Genomic DNA, 18,948 nt, shown 5'->3' on the forward strand with positions numbered 1-18,948 from the left:
TTCATTACATAAATAATACTTAGAGTTAAAAGATTCGTATAAATACTTTGTTTTATTAAACTTTTTTATTTGATTTCAGATCTTAAAGTTGGAGTGTGTGTTAGAGTGAAAATGAGACTTTTTAGAATTTGTAGCATGTTAATATTAGTTTGGTTAAAATTATTAGACTTTTTTTATAAAGAGATAGAGGTGTTTTAATATTTAAATTTAGAATTTTTTTTTTATTCTTTTTTATTTTGTAAGTCGTGACAGGGCTTTAGGAGAAAGTCTACATGTCAATCTAGCACAACTTGTTAAAAATGATATAAAATTAAAAAATTAAAAAATTAAAAGATATAGATTAATCGATAAAAACATATAGAATTCTTCGTTAAAGATCTATAAAAGATATAACTAAAAAATCCTTAGATTGTATCACGAGCTTTAATATGTCAGGTGTGTTGACCCGACCCATCCTATCAATCGAAAGGCCCATATATGACCCGACCCTTATACACGGTGGCTTGGTTGGCACGGCTCGTTGACGTAGCCACCACGGCTCACTGACGTGTCAAGATATAAACATGCTCTATCTCAATTAGCTGCCTACCATAAAACTAAATAATAATCAAGTTATTTCCTTTCCGGCTTATTCGGAACCCAAACCACCTCCTTGTCAAAACGGCCTCCTGAAACCTTCTTCTCTCAACTCACAGAAACTTGCATTCAGTCTTCTCTTCTCCGAGACAAATCTTTGTATGGCCACAACCCTTCTGGCTTTATTTCAAAACCCTAATTTTTCTCCGTTCGCTTCAAAAACTAACTTCAATTATTTTACCTTTCCACAATGGCCACGGAAGCTACCACTGCCAAATTTAAAAACCCAGATTTCCGACCCGACTTCAGACCTGAAATCTCTGTAACATCCCACGATGGCCTCCACTACTGGCAATTCATGATCGCCGGTTCAATTGCTGGTTCGGTCGAACATTTGGCCATGTTCCCGGTCGACACTATCAAGACACATATGCAAGCCCTAAGGTCTTGTCCCATCAAATCGGTTAGCGTTCGGCAAGCCCTTAAATCAATACTAAAAACCGAGGGACCATCGGGGCTCTACCGTGGCATCGCCGCCATGGGCCTTGGCGCCGGCCCGGCTCACGCCGTTTATTTCACGGTCTACGAAGTTGCTAAAAAGTATTTTTCAGCTGGGAACCCTAATAACTCAGCAGCCCATGCGATTTCTGGAGTATTCGCAACTGTGGCAAGCGACGCCGTTTTTACGCCTATGGATATGGTGAAACAGAGACTACAGTTGGGTAATAGTAATTATAAAGGCGTCTGGGATTGTGTTAAGAGAGTGCTGAGGGAGGAAGGTCTTGGCGCGTTTTACGCGTCGTACAGGACTACGGTGTTGATGAACGCGCCGTATACTGCGGTACATTTCTCGATTTATGAAGCCGCGAAGAAGGGTTTAATGGAGATTTCACCGGAGAGTGCGAGTGACGAGCGTTTGGTTGTTCATGCTACTGCTGGAGCTGCGGCTGGAGCGCTGGCGGCTGCTGTTACCACGCCGCTTGATGTTGTTAAAACTCAATTGCAGTGTCAGGTAATTCTGCTATGCCTTGTTTGGTTATTTCATTGGTCAGGTAATTCCAACCAAGTTTTAGTCTAATTCAAAAACTCAAATACTCACCTCATAATAGTTCAAAACCCAAAGATTTACTGGTCAAACTGTTGTTGAATAGAAAGATAAAATCGTTATTTTATTATTAATATTAAAAAATATAAATTTTATTATATTTTCTGTTTTAAAAATTAATAATTTTACCTTTCATCTAAACTTTTTTAACTTTGAAAAGTAATATTTCCTTCAAAATTTAGAGTTCATTTTTAATGGCTTATTGGTGACCATCTTCGGCCAATGATGACTCCCCTTTATACCCAAAGTCATTGTCGTCCCTTCATCTTCCCTCTCAAGAGCCTCCTATCGTCTAGACTCGTTTGGATTCATTCTATCCAAACGATTCCAGACAACAGGAGGTTCTTGGGAGGGACAACGTAGACTTTGGGTTTAAAGGGGAGTCGCTAGTGGTCAGAGATTGTCATTGGAGAGCCGCTGAAAATAAATCCTAGGTTTTGAAAGAAAAATATTATTTTTTAAAGTTAAAAAACTTTAGACAGAGGTTAGGGGACAATATAATGAATTTTATATTTTTTTAATATTAATAGTGAAATTATGATTTTACCTTCCCTTTTAACAGAGAAATTCAACGATAATTGGGTCATAGGTGGGTGGTTGAGTTTTTAAACTTTTGTAGGTACGTTTTTGAGATTACGCTAAAACTTGGGTGGAACATAGTCCTTTGGCCATTTTTTTTATATGTTTAATGTAGTGAATGTTATTGGGTTTTATGAATTTATATAACTTATAGGGCATTTGGTTTGTAGCAAAGGAAGGTTAATTTGGTAATTTATTTTTTATTATTTATATTGTTAAGGTAATTTACTTTTATTTATTAAAAAATTATCAAAGTAATCTTGATTTTGTTACAATTTTGTCTTTATTTATTAATTTTTTAAGAGTAAAATATCATTGCTTTTAATTAATATAATAAGTAATATAAAATATATTTTAAAATAATTATAACTAAAAACATTTAAATAAAATAATATCATTTTACTATCTCTAACCAAACACAATAATTATATATATTAATTTTTATTAAATATAGTAATAATTTATATCCAGTAATAATTTATCTTTGTGATAATATTTTATATTTGGGAATAAAACATTACCTGAATCAAACGCACTCATATAGTTTTGTATAGGTCCAAGAACTTGGTTTTTGGTTCTTAACTAGTTGATAAATATGGTAAAAGCAAACAATGTAGTTTCTCTTTCGAATTAATTTTTTTAAGCAGTGAGAACACTGCCTTACACTCCGAGTACATTCAAGAAAGGTGACTCTGGGTGGACTGCATGCTTGCAATAGGTTGTGCAATTTGACTGGTATACTGTAGTTGTCATGGAGAAGCCTTTATCGCCTGAACATGCAATAGAATGTTTTGTTTCATTGTGCATCGGGTTAAGTCTTAAGAGGGGTCTATTCATTTTTTTTGGTCGATGACTTTTCTATTTTCAGTAGGATTTTTTCTTCGTCCTCTGAGGGTTATACTTTTTGATGATTTGAAACGCATGGAATGCCTTTTTTCATTTTATTTACTTTGTATTTGGGATAGCCTAGTGAATTTACTACACTTACGCATTTAAACTCATGGTGTGCTCAAGTTTAGACCTATCTGTTTCCCACTTGATTTTAACTTGGCCTTACAGGGTTGGATGGTGACAACAGTATGTAAAGTGGTGTTGCAACGATTAGATACCGATATTTATAATTTCAAGTTTCAACATACGTTCTTCAATTTAGGATTCAATCTCGAAAAGTTGTTTGGTTGTTTTGTAGGAATGATAGGATCTTTTTTTAATTACTAGCTTTACATGCTGTTCAGGGTGTTTGCGGATGCGACAGATTTCAGAACAGTTCAATCAGTGATGTGATTAAAACAATATTGAGAAAGGACGGATACAGAGGGTTGATGAGAGGATGGATTCCGAGAATGCTTTTCCATGCTCCTGCTGCTGCAATCTGCTGGTCTACATATGAATCCTGTAAAAACTTTTTCCAAGACCTTAATGATTGTAGTAGCAGCAGCATTATCACCTAAATTTCGTTGAACAGTAACCATAATTATAATGTTTAAGTTGCAATAAATATCCATGTATAAGCAAGAATGAGAGCTTCACACAAGGAATGAACAAGCCAAGACTACAATGCATCTTCCAGATTTCAACATGGTTATTTAATTTGCGGCAGGAACCTGAATTTAGTCCTCAGAGCATAATTTCTTACAGCTGAACACTTTGTTGTTACCTTTGCCTAAGAAATGTCTGAGTTTTTCTCTGCTAGATAGCTATTAATTTTTCTCTTCTTTCCATTAAGTCATTCCGTGCAATGATTTTGAAATTTTGGTTAGTAGATGGTGTAGGTTTAATTGCAAAGGAAACTTTTGATTTGTTCTGGATATTGATATTTAAAGAGAAAGGAAATTTGGGTATGGCACCAATACATTTGTTGTTATGTTGGTTTGTACTTTATTAGTTGCCATGATAATCTAATGTTGTTATTAAGTTGTTTGAACTCATTCTATGCTTGGATTATTTGTAATGGAATTTCCTTTTACTGATTAATGATATTATTTTTCATCTTTCTGATGGTCTTGAAGTAATCTTCATAGATTTATATGTTTGTATGGCACATTGACTTCAAGTATTGCATCTTGAGTAGCCTGGTTAGTGCTGAATCACTTTCCAGAATGGAGAATCATATACTTCTGACTAATGCAGGTGATAATGTTCTATCTCTTTCAACAATGCTGTGATTGATTGAATTTAGAATGACTTAGGATAATGGTACATACTTGATATCTTGTTGCTCATGAAACATAATTAAGTATGAGAAATCGATGATGCAAAACTTAGTTTTCCCCTGGCCTTAGGGTTCGTGAGGGGTGACAGGGACTGCAGTCCCTTATAATCATGGTATTTTTCATGTCTGCTTCTTGAAGAACTTGGGATTATTTGACGTTATGGACATTTCATTTTGATAGCTATGCCAAAAGTAACTAAATCTACCATGACCTGCCATTAGAATGTGTTTGTTTCACACAATTGAGTACTGGTAAGGAGTGTTTGTTACAGAGATGTGTCATAAATTTCAAATCTGTAATGCCAAAATTGTTCAAGTTTTAGCCATTGTTCTCTAATCTCGGCATCAGAACATCTTTATGAACATAAAATTTACGGTCACATGTACTGGTTATGTGAAAGAAGTTGAAAAAGCACATCTACACTATAAATTCGATATGCCATTAGTCAGATATTAACAAATTTGTGTTGTAAGAATGTCATAATCCTGAGAATTTGTTTATTTACGGTCACTAGATGCCCATTTGACACCTCTTCTACCAATCAATCTCCGCCATGGATGATTTCGATTTTGATTATGAATCAAATCAATTGAGTTTGGGGGCCTTCAAAGGTTCTTAATAGCCTTCCAGATGATTATTATGTTAATGTAACAGAATGGGGTGTCAAGAGTAGATCTAAACAAGAAGATCGGAAGTGAAGATGAAGAGAAGAGAACGAGAGAGGAACCCGCAACAGCAATATTGAGAGCATTCTAAAAGGACGAGGATGAAGAAATGCTCTGCTGAGTGAAGAGATCGTGACCAGAGTAACAGAAGCCATGCGCGGTGTTTTGTTTGGCGGTTTGGCTCCTGATTGGACCAATTACTTTCCTGAACATTGATGGGTGGATCAACTCAGGAGAATACGGCAAACTCTGCCGCCCACCACTTTTAAACCGAATTCTGCATTACCAGGATTTGTTCTGGTATCCATGTTTCTTATAATTATCATTTGTTATTCCAGTCTTATAAGTGTGAAAATGATTCTGGAAATTGATGATTGAGTTTCCAAAGAAATATATTACTATTCTCACCAAATACATAAAGTTGATTAATTCTTGAAATTGGTCTCTCACACTCCAAAAAAAATTTAAGCTCCTACTGTGTTCTCCTGGTTTGAATAATGTTATAGAATTCCTCAACTTAAGCGGCAATGATTTCAATCTCTGCACTTTTGTCCACTCTCTTGATAATGCCAGCGATAACCTGAGTAGCGATAGGAATCAAGTCAATTAAACTGATGAGAAACGTGAGTGAAAGGATGAAAAGTGATAACCAGAATTGACTCATACCTTTCCTGGTCCCAATTCATAACTCTTCTTCAGCCCTTTGGAGAGAAGAGTCTTAACTGTTGTTTCCCATTGGACAGGAGAAGTCACCTGTGATGTTAAATTTTGGAGGCTAATTACCGTTTGAATCTTTTCATGGGGGTGAAACAAGTAGTGAATTCTGTTTAGCATACCTGACGGGCTAATATTTTCTTAATTGTTTCTGGATCTGCATGCGGCTGTGCATCGACATTTGATATGACTGGTATTCTTGGACTTCTGATCTGGGTTGCTGCCAGTGCAGCTTCCAACCTTGATACAGCCGGTTCCATGAAACCAGTGTGAAAAGCACCAGCAACAGCTAGACGGACCTGAGAAAAAAGGAAAAAAAAAAAAGGAAGGTCAGTCTTTGCCAGTACAAGAATGGCAACAGGCAAGACTAAAGTTAAGAAGAAAATTACAGTCATTCGAGCCTTGAATGACTTGGCCTTGGCTTCTACTGCTTCTATTCCTTTCACACCACCAGATACTGCATAATTCCCCTACCAAAGTAGAATTTGCTTCATTTGCAAAAGTTTATACATGATATAAAAAAGTTTAAAACAGAACCCACTATTAGATTTATGAAAATATAAAGACATGAAGAAACTCACAGGGCATAGATAATTTGCAATTTGAACTTTATCATGCTCATCGACTTCCTGATTGGCTGCATCACATAGCTGCTGAACTTTATCAGAATCCAGTCCAATGACACTGACCATGGCAGTTTTAGCAGCATCAGCAGCTTCCTGAAGGGAGTTGCAGAGAAACAATTACCAAAAGGAGTTGCTAACATTTATGTGAGCACCAATGCTAGGCTGATTAATTAAGACATTCCTTAGCTAATAATACACAGTTACCTGCATAGCTTCACCCCTTAGTTTGACCAGCTTCAGTCCATCTTCAAAGCTTATAGATGGGGGAAAAAAAAAACAAAAAAAAGAGGCAAAATCAACAGAAGAAATTAAGGAAATAAACAGATGGGTATCATTCTGTAATTTATTATCACTAGGCATATTGATCTACTAACATTCTAACTCCATTGAGTAAAATGACGCATGAGAGGCTCATTATATGTGATGCTTCAAATGGTCCATAGATTAGACAAGGGGAACTTGATGGCATAAGTCTTAAGCCAGTGCTTCTATACTGCAGATCTGAAAAATTACCCTGTTACAGAGTAAACTTATTGGATTGGCAAACCCAGTTTCTTTGCATGCTAATTTTCCTAGCATGCTTTGCACATATGCTCAGAATTAATGAGTAGAAAGGTATCAAAGATTATGCAAGGAGCTTATGTTTAAGTTTATATAAACTAAACATCATGATGTTTCTTCGCCATAGAAAAGAAGATAATATGCTGATCTGCTGCTACAGACAACTCACCTGAAAGCTCCGGCAAAGGCTAGAGCAGTATATTCACCCAAACTCAGACCACATGTAACATCAGCAGAATCAATTATTTGCTGGCCTCCATCTCGGGCTCGGAGCAGCTCAACTGCTGCTAAGCTTGTCACATAGATGGCAGGCTGCAAAGATGCAGAATTAGTTGCTGTTTTATAAATGTCAATGGATAGCTCTATTACACAGAAAAAGAATATAACATTAAATAACACCGATATTAAACATTGCCAGCAGAAAAGATTCAAAAGAATGGTAATGCTTCCTGATAGACAAAGGATTTCCCATTAGGTTAAGAAGAAAAGGGTACACGTTTTCATGATTTAAAATATTAACTAATCAATTCAAAATAACTATGAACTTAAACTACAAAATTAATGCCATCACAAAAATTTAAAATGAGCATATAATTGTTATTGTACGGTCCTTCTATTGGTCTAGACCCCAACTGATCAAGATAAATGGGCCTCACCATAGATCAATAATGTAGAACCCATAATTCTATGATTTCGATTGGTCCAAGACGAAATTTGTTCAAAATTAATAAAGTCTGCTAACACCACAAAACTACTTCTAGAGGAGTTTATCATTTTAGAAGGAAAAAGTGAATAAATCATAGCAGAGACAATTATGATATGAAGGAGAAGTAGCAAAGCAAATTACCTGGCTTATAACAGTTGAATCTAACTTATCTTTTGGTCCATTGGCGCAAATTTCTAGAAGATCAAACCTGCATAAAACATGATATCATATTACCAACAAAAGGCATCTTGCATTACTTGACAGAATGTGGAAATTTTGGGCAGAACATAGAGTTGACTGGAATTTTAATTTTAAACCAAATGCCACAGAGAATTTATCAAAAATTGAATACATTTAGTGGGTAACAAAAAGTTGAAAAATTTTAAGTTACCCTAAGATATCATTTGCTTTCTTGTACAGCTCTGCTGCAGCAGGCACACTCTGGGCCTCCTTTCCCATTCCAACTGCTTGTGCACCCTGAGACACAACATGAGTAGTAAATACACAACGAAAAAAAACATTAAGAGGATGATGAGTAACCAGGCTATTGTCAGTATCCTTGCAGGAAGTAATTTAAGGTGAAAAAATCAACAACACTAAATTACCAAGGGACACTGGTAATATGAGCTCCATGAAAAGGTGGTCACAAATTTATCTATTCTTCATATCCTCCTCATGGTCTAATCAGGGACACTAAGCAGAAATTTCTGTGTCACATAGCTGCAGATTACAGACACAATGCAAATTCCTCTAGCTAGCTGCTTAATTGATAGGAGATATAGCAACTCATCAAGTAAGATAAAATTTTAATTAGATTCCCTCTTCAAAACGATCCTTTCCTCTGATGAGATTTCTAGAATCTCCACTATCCTAGTCAGTAGGTATAAAGCACTAATCATCAATGAAGATTCATTCAAGAACAGCTGAAAGACTTAAACCCAGTACCTCTTTAGCATTCCAAAACCAATATCACCAAGCCCAACTAATCACATCTCATCAGCTTCAAGATTTGCTAACACACACCGATCTATCACATGTTTAAACTAACATTTGTTGTTATGACTAAATTTATCCAACTATTCCTCGATATAACATTTAAAAAAGCAGAAATATGCAGGAAAAAGAATTTGACCTTCTAAAGAGGTCGCAAAAAAATCTTTCCACATAGCATTTTGTTTTACAACTACAGTTTTTTGGTCAACAGCACACCTAGCAGCAAAATTATTATCATATATTTTTTATAGTCTCAATGAAATTTTCACAAAAACAATGAGAAATAAGCTTATATCTTAGCACTACAGAGGCAGATGTTTCCATTTAGAAAAAGGGAAAAAAGACAGCAAGGCATTACCTGCCCAGGAAAAAAGAAAGCGGAGGTGGGTTTGTAATTAGCAAAGAGAGCATCGTCAACACGCGTTTGACTTCCAACGGAGGCGCTCATAAAAACCCCAGATCCACCAAAGCGTGGTGATCCTAATCTAGTGAAAGAAACAGTAGCGCCGTAAGCGTGGTTTTGGAAAGAAATTGAAGGTAAAGCAAGGGAGGAGGCCATGGTGATGGACATGGTTGAACAACAAGAGGGACTGCGCAAGATAAGAGGGTGGTGAAACAGAGAGTTCATATATGTGCCAGTGAGCGTGAGGAAGGAGTAAAGGAAACAGCGGAGTTCACAAAGTTCTTGAAAGAACCGTTGGAGATGTCACAAATCAAATAGGCCAACTGTCATTTCCGTGACATCTCCCACATTTACCTAATTACAACCATCCCTTGAGAAAATGTGTCATTTTTTTATTTGAAGAGAACAAAAATTAGAATAAGATATGGCATTGGGGAGGAACAGGACCAATACCCTATTTTTTGTTTCCCTTTTTGCAGGCAATAACAATTCTTACCTTTGGTTACAATTTTCTCTATTTTGATACTCATAAAAAATAATTTTTTATGTATATTTTAAATACAATATAAATATATTAAATAATAATATTAACTAAAATTAAAACTAACTCATTATTTTAAATATGATAAATAATATATATTAACTATTTTAATATATATAACAAAAATATAAACATATTTAAAAAATATAAATAATTTAAAATTATAATAATATATTAGTATATTAAGTAAATATATTAATATAAAAGAAAGAAGAGATACATATATTCTTTATTCTTGATTGTGGAGATATTTTTCATCTTCATCCCTATCTTTTTTTTATTTTTATGAGAGAATTATCTCTCAATTAGATTAATAATCCTAAATTCCAAGCAAAATTACTCATTTCTAGTAATGCTGTTCCTTTACAATGATCAATGTTCAAATGTTGAATATTTGGCCAAATGGCTATTTCCCACCCAATGTTTGATGTTTTCTCAAGTTTTCACCTTTTAACTATGGAAACACCAAACACCTACCCATGACTGGTTAGATTTAACAAAACTCTAACGGTGATAAGGGTAAAATCGTTATTTTTGCTATAATATTAAAAATAAACTAAAATAGAATATAATTTTACCCCCCTAAACTTTAAAAACTAAAATTTTCCCCCAGCCTAAGTTTTAAAAAATCACAGTTTCACCCTAAGGTTTGGTTTTGAAATCTCCGGCGACCTCTCCGGCGACCTCTCCGGCTCCGTTGCTGACGACGTCTCCCTCCCGAAGCAACCTCTCCTTTCAGCGATCTCTTTCCTCCCATTTGGAGGTCCGATAGGCGTCAAAGACGCCTTGGGAGACGAAGAACTTCGTCGAGGAAGACGAAGACGACGACGGCTTCATCTTCGTCTGGGAAGATGAAGACGACGACGGCTTCATCTTCGTCTGGGAAGACGAAGAACTTCGTCTTCCCCGACGAAGTTCTTCGTCTCCCAAGGAGTCTCCAACACCGATCGGACCTTCAAATTGGAGGAAAGAGATCGCCAGAAGGAGAGGTTACTTCGGGAGGGAGAGGCCGTCGGCAACAGAGCCGGAGAGGTCGCCAGAGATTTCAAAACCAAACCCTATGATGAAACTGTGATTTTTTAAAACTTAGGCTGGGGAAAAATTTTAGTTTTTAAAGTTTAGGGGGGCAAAAAGAGATAAAATTTTTAGGCGTTAGGATTCTGTTAAATCTAACCGATCATGGGTGGGTGTTTGATATTTCCATAGTTAAAAGAGAGATATTTGAGAAATCATCAAACCTTGGGTGGGAAATAGTCGTTTGGCCTATTTATTTGAACAGCCTTTATTCTTTAGGATATGGTGCAAGAAACACATTGGCATTACATCTACTCACAAAATCTTGGGAGCTTTGACTCGACTCACACGATAGAATTTAGAAAGGCTAAATGACAAAGTCCCATCCCAACTCCTATGAAATGGTATTTTTTCCCTATAATTGAAAATTCTATTTATTTACATGTCATCAAATTTTGTTTGTGAATTATGTTTTATTTTAGTATAAATTTCTATTTTATTCTCACTGTTCCAAAATCTTTTTTTTTTAAATGAAGTTTAATTTTTGGTTAAAAAATATTATTTAAAGTTAGATTCAAACCGAATTAGCTCAGTTTCAAAAGTTGATTAGATCATGCTTGAATTTATTTAGTTCAAATTTGAGTCAAAAGATTCGCTTCATTTTTTAAATTGGGTGGAAGTCCAACTCTGAGGTATTCAACTTTGTTTGACTCGAATTCTTAGCTTGAATCTATTGTTTGAATTCATAGATCAAAACGACGGTTTGAATTCATAGCTCAGATTTGTGATTTGATTTCGTGACTTAATTATAAAACGGTGTTGTTTTGCCTTTTTTTGATAAATGATGTTATTTCGTTAATAAGCTATAAACTCAAATCATGAATTTAAGTTAAGGTTGAATTAAATCGAACTATTTTTTATTCAAATCAAACTCGAGCTAGAAAGTATTCCAACTCGATTTGGTGTATATCCACCTCTAGTGTTATTTCTGCCATGAACGGTACAAAAAGTGTTTTAGCCTTGGCTGGGAAAATGTAATTTACTCGAAATTTAATCGGAAGTATCTTCATCACTCTTAACACATTCAGTATCCAAACTGAGATGAAAAAGTTGTCTGGTTCATGTGAGGCCATAAAGCTACAACCTCGGTGATGCAGCGCCATTTTCACATCCAACTATCAAGCCTATTATTAAACAACTTGTTATATGAATATGAATTCAGTTGCAAACAATATCGTTCAAGACGAAGCCATGCATGCCAGCCATAATCAACTCCGGTTTCTGGGCATCATACAAAGCTTCCTTCTGCCTCTTTGTCTTTCCTGTTGGTATTTGATTGTCAAAACTTGCACAGCCTTCCTTTGTAGAGCCTTAAACATATATGCTGATCATGGATATATATAAGCAACAATATGAAGCTCATTTACAGTGTCACTTTTGCTCCTTATGCTCTTGCTTCATTGCCTATTATTTCAAGCACCTGGCACATGTCAAAAAATCTAATTTCATTGACCTTATTTGTAATGAACATTAACTTAACAGGAAACTTCCTGGAAACAAATGGATTGAACTTTGACACTGCTATGGATTTCAGAAGCTTTCCATCTTTTAGATGCACCAATCCAGCCAACAAGAGCTTCTTCCCAATCATAATGGTAGTCTTTCAAGTATTCCAGGAAATCAGCACACTCATCAAATCCCCCAGAATCTACAAAAAGTCCTCTTGAACATTCATAGTCTCCTGAGAAGTAAATTATTAGCGTACTCAGGAAAAATTTCACAAATGAAAACTACAACATTTAAGAAAGAATCCTTCTGATGGAACCAATTGAAGTGAAACCAATAACAAGAAACTTGCATAACCAATCCAGAAGGATTTATGCAGACTAAGGAGGACCTGATGATCAGGTAACATGATCTTCATTGAACCCTTCATTTTATAAATTATATTTTTTTACGCATTTAAAGCAATTTCTTTAACATCAGAGATGTAGGTAACATTAACTAAAAATATTTGCAAGTTAACTACACAAACCTAAAAAACTGCTCCACCTTCAGTTTTTGCCTGCATATCCAATGACTTCAATAAGTATAAAATAGCTATTTCATCTTCACCTCTATCAAGTACATCACCAAGCTGAATCAATATCTAACACTCAAACAAAATGATCATCATATCGGTTGTTATTATTCAGCTAGGATGATTTCCATCGACCAGGAATATCGTAACAATTTGTTTGAAGAGAGAGAGAGAGAGAGAGAGAGAGACTGTGTTCATCAATAATATATCCACACTCACAAAAAGAAAAAAAAATTCTGCCCAAAGCAATTCTTTTTATTTTCAGTAGCAATGTTCTTATGCTGATCAACACATATTCTACAAAACATGCACTGTTAGTTATTTACAGAGATAAATATCCAAGTACTTAAAGGAATGAGAAGCATGAATAAGAATTAATAACCCCAAAAAGGAACAGAAAGTATGAAGTAAAAGATGCAAACCAGCAACAATACGGCGACTGAGAGCAGATACAAAAGTGGGGGGATTTCCACTAACAACTATAGGCTTTGAGGCACCTGCTAAGCCACCATTTCTCAAACAACAATAACTAGTTTCAGCTAGTCTCCGAGGATGTGGAGAAGGTGGCAGAATTACTAATGAATTTAGACAAAGCGAAGCTGATGGTCATTACTTCTCAGCCTTGCATTTTTCTAAACCTTGTTTTGATTGGTTTTCATGAATATTTCTCGCTGTAGCTTTGCGTTGAATATTTTTTTCTTCAACTTTTCGTTAAAGGGCCGAGATAGTTGATATTCTAAAACATTTCTTGCATTTTTAAGCCCATTTTAATGGACTATTTGGTGATTCAGGATCCTATTTTGGCCCTAAAGCAAAGATTGATAATTTCAATCGAAAGCACAGGCAACAAACTTGCAGGGTCAATCACTGATCAATGAACAAGCATGTTGGTGTTTATGACTAACATATCCCACAAATCAAGTAGAAAACAAATTGACGAAGTTGTTTTTTTTTTTTTCATGTATTTGTTGAATAGGTAAACTCAGGATACAGTGATTAAACATTTAGTAAGCTAAAGTTTCATAAACATAACAAAAGTTAAGACCAAGACTTTCACTTTAAAAGTTCTAATATTCTACAAATTTTTCTAACTCTTAGGGCTAATAGCTTATGATTTGCTAATCAAAGTGATAAAATCATTTTGTGTTGTTGCAGAAATGATCTATCTCTCCATCATCTGTTTGTTTAGTTGTTTTCATAAAATGATCATATTTGATGTAGAATTTATCTCATAAGCCTTTAGTCATTTTTTTTCTTTTGATACATTGAATAAAACCATCTTATATCCCAAGCAAGATAAATATTTGCTATGGGCAACTCATCCTTTTCCTTTCATTGCATTTGATTCAAATGATCTTTTATTACTAGAAAGATTATTACAAAAATAATTACCTAAAAGATTATTAAGTATAAATTATTACTATGATGATAAAAATGAATGGATATAAATAATTATTATATTTTATTTAATTTAATAAAATAATATTAAAATATTTTTTGCTTAAATGTCTTTGATATACTTATTCTAAAACATTCATCTTGTTACTTGTTATATAAATTAAAAATAAGGTTATTTATGTCTTAAAAAATTAATAAATAATAATAAAATTATTATAAAATTAAGATTATTTTGATAGTATTTTAATATATAAGGTGGGGATGAAAATCAAATTAACCTTTATATTAACTATTATACATTTTTAGTAATAGAAAATTACTGAAATTTTTTATCATTTAATAAATCAAACAAAGTTTTATCAGAATTGAAAGATAAATAAGTAGAGTAATTTTTGAATACTTTAAACTAAACACCAATGTCATTGTGGATCTATCCTTCAAAGGTGCTGCTCACATCTTCAACTTTCATAATTTGAATTAGGGATGGCAACGGGGAGGGGCGGGTCCCCGTAGAAGATATCAATCTCTGTCCCCGACCCGTCCCTGTTACGGGATGAAAATGATTCTCCGTCCCCTCCTCGCAAAGAAAAATTCTTTCCCTATCCCCGCGAGAAAAAATCTCCTTCCTGTACCCACAAAAAAAAATTTCTTTTTTTTGCCTTCTAAACATAATATAAATATATTAAATAATATAATTAAATAAAATTAAAATTAACCCACTATTTTAAATATCACAAATATAATATATTAACTACTTTAATATATACAACAAAAACCTAAATAAAAGTGAAAAACATAAATAATTTAAAACTATAAAAAATATATTAATATTTTAAATAAATATGTTAATATAAAGGGATAGGGATGGGGATGGGGATGGGGATGGGGGTGGGGACGGGAAGGGCCGGGATGGGGAGGGCACATGTATCTCTATCCTTAGCCCGTCCCTGATTGCGGAAATTTTTTTCATTCCCATCTCTGTTTTCTTTCCCATTTCTTTTATTTGGTTAATGAATTCTGTTAAATGAAATGGATTATTCTATTTTTTTTTTCTTTTTTCTTTATTATTCTATTATTTGTTTTCAAAAGTTTATGAGGTAAACCTATTTTTAAAAAAATTTAGAGGAGTTTTTGAAATTAAAAAAGTTTAGGGTTTTTTTCAAAATTTAAAATTTCAATATATCTTTTAATAGTTTCAAAAGTGATAATAACACTCTTAAAAAACAGACTTAAATACAATATTTTAAAATTGGCTAGAATTTAATTTTTTAGGAGTCAAGATGATACATTTTTAATTAATAAAGATACATTGGTAATTAATATTTATATTAAATATTAATGACCGTTTTCCAATTTTAATAATTGGGTAAAACAATAATTTTTTTTGAAAAACTTAATAAATTCATTAACAAAAATAGATGATTGGTGGGAATTTTGCTTTTTAAAATTTAAACGATAATAATTTATCGTTTCATCAAACCTTTGGTGGGACATAGTCATTTGGTCTTAAATTAACCGTCATAATACATATTACAAGCGAGCATTGTTATGCGTATATTTTTTTGATACATAATTTAAGTATATAGAGTATATATTATCATATAATTAGATGTTATTTTATCTTTAATTCAAAATTATCTAATTATATAATGACATATTATTTATATATTTAAATTATATATAAAAAATAAATATACATAATTTTATTGTATTGCACGCTTCAGATGATTTAGGAAAAAGGGAGACGACCCGGAGGGGCCATGGCTCGCCCTGATGACCCGGCTCTGGCGTTAAGTGAAACAGCAGAATATTGTCGGTGTCGGCCCTCACCTTTGTGGCTGCAAGAAATCTTAGGAACATGATCACAAATCGACTTGTGTTTTTCATACTCAAGTAAAATGAATACAAATATACGTGATTTGACGTAGCAAATATATTTACATATCTGCTGAAGTCTGAATTGTGGATTCTGCTTTCACAACTTGCCATTGTGGACTGCCCACCTACATCTTCTCTTGGGATTGACAGTCTTCTCCACCTACAATAAGTTTTCTAACCCTATTACCTTTTCTATTCTCCTGACAATAATACTCCCTTTTGACAACCCTATTATGGTTTTGAAAATTATGCTTCTATCATATGATTATATTCTTTGACTCTATTCTTATTGGTACATATTGATTTTTCAATATCTTCTTAGTTATTCACAGTGCATGACTTCCACCCCATTAGACATGTTGTGCAGAGATTGAAAGTCTTCATCAAACCTTTTTAATAAAATATAAATATAAATCTATATTTAGTGTATGCATAAGCTAGTTGGTAATTTATGATTACACGTTAAGGAAAAGGGGGAGGGGGTGAAGTCTATAGCTTCCATGTGGCAACTGATTTGACACAAACACATCCCCACGTTCACACATTCATGTATATAGTGGGGTGTGCCGACTGAAAAACTCTTGAACTTTCTTCCGAATTTCATTCGGCTTGACCACGTTCAAGCAGTCCTGCGTATATCTCCGCTTCATTCGAGGGAGATTAGTGGGCTTGTATATTCTGGTCAAAAACACACAAGATGAAAAGCTTGAATAATAACAAAGAAAACAAATAACAAACAAGAGGAATATAGAATATTTAAAACCTATAATTTAATAATAAAACTATATATATACGTTTTTTATATATAATTTATATATATATAAATAATATATTATTATATGATTAAATAATTTTGAATTAAGATAAAATAATACCTAATTATATGATAACATATAATTAATTTATCAAAATTATGTTCAAAACATGTGAATACATAATGTTACTCATAACTTATATTTCATTTTATCAAACAAGGAAAAATACATCTGTTTTTACACACGCATGAGCATAACCTAGCAACAACAGTCATCACATTGCAATCTATATTGTTAATTACTTCTATTAGAAATAATGTATGGTAACATCCAAGAGTAAAATAGTCTTTTTCCCTTAATATTTTGAGTTCTTTTGAAGTGGTTTGAATTTTGTGTTTTAAAGAGATTTATATTTGATTCTTAAATTGATGAACGGCTATACTTAAAGGGCGCATACTTGTTTATCCATTAATTATCACATCAACATATTAGATAAGGTGCCATGTAGAAATTTTTAAACAAAACTTACAACCGCACATAAAGAAGATGCATATCCATGCACCCATTATGAAAATGAGTTCATATAGACACATTACCGAGAGTTTGGGAATCATTATCCCACCAATTCAATAATGATCTTATCCGAGATGCATAGAGAGTTTGAGTAGAGTTTCTCTTATAGTTGATGACAATTCGGTGACAGTTTCTGACTAAATGAAGAGGAGACGAGAAACAATATTAGACTTTACTGTAGAATCCAAGTTAGTGGAGACTTTTCTTAAGAGGCATGATGATGATTTCTATGGTATGACGACTATTTGTTGAATCCATGATATTTCTACATTAGAAATCTTGTCAACTATGTAAGCTGTTTAGTCACATATTTGACAAATCACCTTCCTCTTTCGATTAGGTTTACCCTTTTCTTTTATAATAAAATTATGTATACTCATTTTAGATATATGAATAAGCATATATTTATGTATATCATTATACGATTAAATGATTTTGAATTAAAAATAAAGTAATACTTAATCTTATAATAATACACATAAATATATACTCATTTATATACAGAGTAAATCGACGTAACATTGATGTTGCTCTTGATTGTGACCCTTGATGTATTTCAGTCTCATCATTGTAAGACATTTGTGTAATGATTCAAGAACGCTCATTATGGTTATTGGCCTGAAACTCTTGAAATTCTACCATTTTGATTAACAATAGTTGAATTACTATACATATATATCAAGAGACATTGTTGCATTTTTATTCATCCTCTAATTATATTTGGGTAAAATGAATTTAGTCTCTGCTAAAGATATGCCATCATTTTGAGAATCAATCTTAGAAGTAACTTGTACCACGGGTCAAATTTAGCTCCTAATTCATTAGCCACGATTAATTCTTCTTCATTAATAGTCTACCTTTAGTAGCATTTTTTATGACTTTTAGTGGCATTTATAGATGTTGCTATATTTTTTATTGGCACATAAACAAATATAATTGAATCATGTACTGTTACAAATATTAACGGTAATCATTTACATTGTTGATATAAACACAAAATAAGGGAGCTGTTACATTCATCATCCCTTTCTTTGGAGTCTATAAAGTGTTTTTCAGATGCACTTGATTCAATTACAAAGTAAGTCTTTAAGGTTCTCCGTAAACCATTTGCATCCAAACTCTTTGAAATTTGGTTAAACATTGATTCCGAAATTGAAGCTAGCAACCAACTTAACAACAGTTTATCATAACGTTTCCAGATAGAATATTAAAGATTAGATTTTTTTATAATAGTAATTCCAAAAACGTCTTTCACCAAAATAAAATTAGGACAAACAGATAAACCTGTTAATTGATCCTCAATATCATAAGCCTAGGATTGATGTGTTGTAAATTGGAAGTGGAAAATTCCCATACCGCGACATAGAACAAGCAATAACTTTCTTTGCAGCGAACTCAACTGAATTATTCAGCATGAAGGAACCAAAATCAATCCTGCCATATCTCTTCAACACAATGAACTCTTTAATTTTAGATTTCATTCTTCACACATGAAAAGGTTAAATAAAAGTTCCAAATTAGATATTTTTTGTTTGATCATTTCAGAAAACGTTGTGAAAAATCCAGAT

At 33.4% G+C, this 18,948-nt stretch overlaps 2 protein-coding genes across 2 annotated transcripts; one reads left to right on the plus strand and one right to left on the minus strand.

The window, feature by feature from the left end:
- Positions 1 to 544: 544 nt before the first annotated feature.
- Positions 545 to 4,112, plus strand: LOC123226403 (mitoferrin-like). The gene is made up of 2 exons (XM_044650918.1): positions 545 to 1,588; positions 3,496 to 4,112. Exons 1-2 carry the CDS (start codon positions 827 to 829, stop codon positions 3,709 to 3,711), a joined length of 978 nt encoding a protein of 325 aa, XP_044506853.1. The 5' UTR covers positions 545 to 826; the 3' UTR covers positions 3,712 to 4,112.
- Positions 4,113 to 5,512: 1,400 nt separating this feature from the next.
- LOC123224789 (malonyl CoA-acyl carrier protein transacylase-like) lies at positions 5,513 to 9,482 on the minus strand. The gene is made up of 10 exons (XM_044648507.1): positions 9,097 to 9,482; positions 8,137 to 8,222; positions 7,887 to 7,953; positions 7,209 to 7,351; positions 6,683 to 6,731; positions 6,434 to 6,571; positions 6,242 to 6,322; positions 5,975 to 6,151; positions 5,805 to 5,891; positions 5,513 to 5,718 (listed from the first exon to the last, which is right to left on the minus strand). The coding sequence occupies exons 1-10, from the start codon at positions 9,364 to 9,366 to the stop codon at positions 5,656 to 5,658; spliced, it is 1,161 nt and encodes a 386-aa protein (XP_044504442.1). The 5' UTR covers positions 9,367 to 9,482; the 3' UTR covers positions 5,513 to 5,655.
- Positions 9,483 to 18,948: the final 9,466 nt, after the last annotated feature.

This window comes from Mangifera indica, chromosome 9, assembly GCF_011075055.1.
Source record: "Mangifera indica cultivar Alphonso chromosome 9, CATAS_Mindica_2.1, whole genome shotgun sequence".
Classification (NCBI taxonomy): Eukaryota; Viridiplantae; Streptophyta; class Magnoliopsida; order Sapindales; family Anacardiaceae; genus Mangifera; species Mangifera indica.